This window comes from Arachis hypogaea, chromosome 5, assembly GCF_003086295.3.
Source record: "Arachis hypogaea cultivar Tifrunner chromosome 5, arahy.Tifrunner.gnm2.J5K5, whole genome shotgun sequence".
Lineage (NCBI taxonomy): Eukaryota > Viridiplantae > Streptophyta > Magnoliopsida > Fabales > Fabaceae > Arachis > Arachis hypogaea.
Genome location: NC_092040.1, coordinates 36,854,343 through 36,860,017, shown reverse-complemented (window position 1 = coordinate 36,860,017; position 5,675 = coordinate 36,854,343). Strand labels below are relative to the sequence as shown.

The following is a 5,675-nucleotide window of genomic DNA, read 5'->3' as shown; positions in this document are numbered from 1 at the left end:
GGTGAAGCACTTTTTTAATAAAGTCAAACCAAGTCATTGTGTGTTTTTTCTTCGAGCTTCTTCTTACCTACAGCGTGCTTCTACTTGTTTTTTTCTTTCTCATATCTCTTCCTCTTCAATTATCATCATTGTCGTCTTTTTCTGTACGCTTTTTCTTCAACATCGTCGTTGTTGTCGCTGTCACTGTCGCCTCTTGTCTTCCTTCTTTATCATCATCTTCTTCATCTTTTTTATCTTTTTTCTCTTCTATATATGTTCAGAAAATTAGAGCACATAAATTTTGATACACATACAAATTTTAGTGTACAACATAAATTTTTTTAAAAAACCACATGCCTAGAACATTCATACCCAACCAACAAAATACACACAGTACAAAAATTTTGATACACATCACATAAATTTTTAAAGGATTACATGTCGAAAATATTAATACTCAAACTAACAAAATACGCATAATACACAAATTTTTAAGACCACATATCCAAAATAGTGATTCACCCAACTAACAACAAAATATATTCATAGCAAAAATTTATGTGTTATGTGTAAAAATTTTTATACTATATGAATAAATTTGTACTATGTATAAAATTTTATGCGCTAAAAAAAAGGAGGAAAAGGTGAAACGATAATGCATGCATGCAGTTTTTTTTTTTCCACTAAACTTGTGCCAACTTAGTTGATACAAAAAATGTTTGTATATATCATACTGATTATAAATTAAAAAATTGACGACTTTATAAAAACTAGCTAACTAATAAAACCTAATTTCTATATATATCTTTTTTTTATTCTTTTATAAATAAAAATTTCGGTAATTTGAGCATCAGTGTGAAGATATCTCCCCAAACCCTTATTGTTTTTACACTTTTCCAGAGACTTCTACTGAGACAGGTTATTCCCATCTTTTTTATATTTCCTTCAATTATCGAACCATAAGTTCTTCTTTCTTCCCTTCTTTTTGGTCAGGGGCGAATCATAAGTCTATGGGAAAAAAGAGGTCTTTAGTTTTTGGATTATATAAGCCTTTAGTAGTCTCCAAGCATAGTTTTTTAGGCCGAAAAATCTGTGTGAGCGTTGGCTTCCCTTATGTATTTTAAGGGTTTCTTCTTTTTTGCACTAAGATAACCTTAAGAAGGGAAAAATAACAAGTTCAAGAGAATGAAAATTATATATATTACCATTACTATATCACTATTCCTAATTCATACTAGGATTCAACTTTACAAGAAAATCTATTGAAGCTATCAAAATCTAAGAAAATTACAGAGGTATTGTCCTTTGTTCTGAGTGTCTTAGCCTCAGCCAACAATGAACTAGCAATCTTTTCTGCTAAATTCTCTCTCTCTGTACAGTATTTCTCCCTCATCTGTGCATTTGAGAAAACAAACTGTTGGAACAAATTGCTGCGAAATAGCACCAAATAAACTCCGAATAGAAACAAAAGTTTAGTGTAAAACCTGAAGCACTAGCTGAATTGCCTTCTTCATGCTGATGACATCCCAAAGCCCGTCACTGAAATTTGCAGATACGAATGCATATTTACAATAGCAAAATATGAATGTGAAAGCAAATAAACTAAAATAGTTCATAGGGACTAAAGCGTTCAGAAACCAAAAAGACCAAGATTTTAATAAAGCCACTTATTTCACCCATACTAATTCTAGAAAGACATCCTCTTAAGTCGTAAGACACAGACCGAGTATATTAAGACAAGTTCTGTTATTCTGAAAAAGTATATTCATAAAAAGCATATATCATAAGCAAAATCACCTAGCTAGAACGGCAAAAGCCCTGCTTGCTTGATCAATATGCACAACTTGACTAATATAAGGCTCTGAGCTGAACCGGGAATCCTGCTGTTTCAGGAATTTGTCCCCAAGCATCCTTGCAAGATTTATCCCTGCATCAATGTGAGAACCAGAAACAGCAATTGCCAAGTCAATATTGAGATTGAGAAAAGTGATCCTCTTTTTTAATGAATAAAATTTTCCGCATACCATATAAACGTGTTTCTCCATCTTTCAATGGTTCACCAGTCTCTTCAATTCTCTGTCTTTCAGAATAAGTTGTTATCTTGTGATCTTCCGACATCTTGATTTGTTCCCCATTTACACTGCCAAAAATAATAATTGATGAGTTTCATATACCCATCATAGCAACAAGAACTCCGGTCCAGGTAAACCAACACATACAGCAATTGTTACATATAAGCACCTAAAATACTGCAAAAACTTGACAAAACTTCATAATGATATGAATTACAAATAGAAAAATTCCACTCAATTCTTTTCAAAAGTTTGTTATACCTCAAAAATTCTAAAACAACAAAGGACAGGATGTTCATGTACAAAAGTACTATCCACCAATGGAGTTATAGAATGTGTGTCTCTCCATCTAACAATAGAAGCGAAGCAAGTCTAAACCATCAACAATATTATTTCATTTCTGATAGTCCAATTATCATCCCACCTTGGATAAACATACCTCATAACACAGGCAGAGTCTCCAACATTTGCACATTGTGCAAAGAAATTTTCACCATCAGCCCACACCAGAAGCACTGTTGCTGTACATCCCTGCAAAGAGTTTATTAAAATCTATACACGATAAATTAAAAAAAAAAAACCAAAAAAATATTATCTGGTTAAGGACTATCCAAGATCACAGTGGAGCACATAATACCTCATAGTAATGATTCAAGCATGCTTCTGTTTGAGAAAATGCATCTCTTAGAATTTCTGAAGCATCATGAAGTGATAAAATCCGCTCCCTTTTTGATGAATCCAATAATATATTAGCAATTATCTCAGGAAAAAGTCTGAAAAAGAATTTGAGAAAAATTAGTAATATTTCATATACTAAGAAGGGCAAGAACCATGGATCAGGATATAAAATTGGCCTCCACTAAAATTTAAACACTAACTTGCTTGCGGATTTAGCAGCCCCATCTCCACCATGTCCATCGCAGATACCAAATAGCCCAAACTGCAAATTGGGCATTGAAGTGGGTTAGCTCCACTCCCTATATAATTGTGAGAAACAAAATATTGAAGGAATGCCATGAATATATACAGAACCTGATCCAGCCCAGGCAGAGGCCACTGATAATAGCAAACATCTTCCATAGCAAGCTGTTTTGCTCCTCTACGCAAAGCCATGGGATCTGATGCCATACCAACTCCAAATGGAATGCGTTGCTGATTTTGTGCAGCAACATGAACCTGCCATACAATAAAATAACATATAAGTAAGTATAGGATTGTTTTACAAAAGAAGCAAATGCCATAATCTATGGCATCCAAAAATATAGGCACAACTGCATGCTCACTCCAAGTATCACCATGATAATGTAAACAATATAGCACATAGATTGTATAGTGAAGTTTCAGTTAAAATTGAGACTTTTGAAGATCATATACAAGAATCTGCTTTTTTCTGAACAAAGAAAAAATAATCACACATAGCCTAATTAGTACCCCATTTTTAGGGGAGGCAGTATATTGGAAGAATAAAAACTGCTCTCTGACTCAATCTAAAAGGAAACTACAGTATGATTCAGCTTAGCTAAATTCTATATTATATAAAAAAACTTATCCCCCTATATCTGTATGCAGGAAACATGAAGGAAACTGTATTTAAATAAATCTCCAAAGAAAGACTACAAAATATTCCCGTGTAAAAGTATTATTGGATAGCAATGGGGTACAGGAAACTTGTTTATAGATTACCAACTAAATTTTATCCACCCATAAAACCTAAAGACAGTCCCTTCGCATCTAATATCACCAATAGAAATACAAACTTTGCATCTATAATAATCCAAAAGGTGGCAGTTAAATGAGATTCAGCCAGAACACATACACTTATGTTCGATGTTGTTCCAAGTGTTATGATATCGCCATCAGCAAGATTCACTGGATCTCCCCAAAGCCTGCTTCCAGTGTCTGGATGGTTGATTGGCCTAGAATTCAAGAGTGTTCCATTTAAGCTACCCATATCTACCAACTCCCATTTCATTTTCTGAAAAATAATTTTCAACAAGGATTACTGCACACCATACCATACATGGTCGAAAACCCAATGCAGTTACAAGGGAACATAAGAAAAGAAAATGAATTTTTACATCCAAATTCCAATTTATCATGGCATGCTTTCCCGAAACCTCTGAATCCTTTATCACCAAATCGCTTGGAGGAACTCTTCCCAGGGTGAGGGGCAGACCAGCAGAATTCATAGACTGTACAGAACATCGAATCCCCCGGGAAGGACCACTGATAACCTCCAGAGTAAGGCAACTTCCTGCACTCCTAACGCAGATACATGTTGACATGTTTGGCATATCAAGACAATGCAAATAACACATAGCAGCTGCAAACAAATCAAAAGAGAGTTAAGAAATTACTTTGACCAAGGATATCTCTCTCCAGAGAGTCCAGAACCCTATTATTCTGGAGATGCTGATGCTGATGGTGATGCTTTTGTGCTTCAGCTAAGAGAGCAGGAGAAAGCCTGAGGGTTTGGCCAACATCAACAGAGTCTGCAGACATAACATCTAAAACCAAAGCATCCCCTTGCTGTGGCGCATTGCGAATCGGAAGCCTCGGCTTGCGTACAAGGCCAAGTGATCGAGGAGAGCGAAAATGAACTTCGTTGGGGGGACAAGCACCTTCGAGATCATAATCTCTGGCCAATTCATTGTTCTGATTATTGCTATTATTATTGAAGGGCAAATTGGCATCGTTGGCATCACCTTCTTCGCGAACGAGAGGTCTCTCTAGCTCACCAACAGCGACCTACAAAATTGGGGATTCAGAAGACAAGTGTTGAATCGAGGGAAGTGACGCAAGATTTGGGATTAGGTAAGGAAATTAAATACCTTGAGGGAAGAGCGGGAAGGGGAGCGGAAGAAGAAACGCCATGGTTTGAAGAGATAAAAAAGGAAGATGAGGATGAGAAGAAGCATAAGGAGAAGGATGACAGTAACAACGGTTTGTAGCGTAGCCATCGTGATCGGTCTCTTCTTCTCTTTGTCTTCTCTCTCTTACACCTTACTCTCTTCTTCAGATTGGGTATTTGGGTTTGGGTTTGGGTTTGCGACAACCTTGCCTATGCTTTGAAATAGTCACTCTCTCTTCTCTTTTTCTTACATCCTATCAACCCACATTCACTTTTTCTTCTGCAAATTTCAAATTACTATTTATTATTTACTTCCAACATTGATATAATCAATCAATATTCTTAAATTAATCGCCTTATATTGATATTTGCATATTACTTAAATATATTACCGTTTACTTAGGAGTAGAAAACAAGAATTATGGACTCAATTCCATCTCTTTTAAGTGTTATACATCAAACAATTTTCTTTTCAAATACACTTACTTATTAGAGATTGGATGCCTACTTTGACAAGGAAAACAATCAAAGGAAACGTGAAGTTAATATTTGAGTGAGTGAGCGAGCGAGCGAGCTAGGCTTGGTTCATTTTAGAGACTACAAGCATTTTATGATTTTTATCGGTACAAGTGTACAATGTAATTATAACCAATATTTTCTGTCAAAAAAAATTATAATCAATATATGTATAAATATATATGTGATTTAATTTATTTTCAACGTATATTTATATTTTATACCGTGTCCCTTAAATTCGTCCAAGAATTTTACTA

At 35.0% G+C, this 5,675-nt stretch overlaps 1 protein-coding gene across 1 annotated transcript; it reads right to left on the bottom strand.

Annotated features, from left to right (window-relative positions):
- Positions 1–1,155: 1,155 nt before the first annotated feature.
- Positions 1,156–5,146, bottom strand: LOC112801241 (protein phosphatase 2C 70). Its single transcript, XM_025843866.3, has 12 exons — positions 4,883–5,146; positions 4,409–4,799; positions 4,130–4,305; positions 3,868–4,026; positions 3,084–3,227; positions 2,930–2,991; positions 2,689–2,824; positions 2,491–2,582; positions 2,004–2,119; positions 1,777–1,906; positions 1,464–1,518; positions 1,156–1,372 (listed from the first exon to the last, which is right to left on the bottom strand). The coding sequence occupies exons 1-12, from the start codon at positions 5,009–5,011 to the stop codon at positions 1,214–1,216; spliced, it is 1,749 nt and encodes a 582-aa protein (XP_025699651.1). The 5' UTR covers positions 5,012–5,146; the 3' UTR covers positions 1,156–1,213.
- Positions 5,147–5,675: the final 529 nt, after the last annotated feature.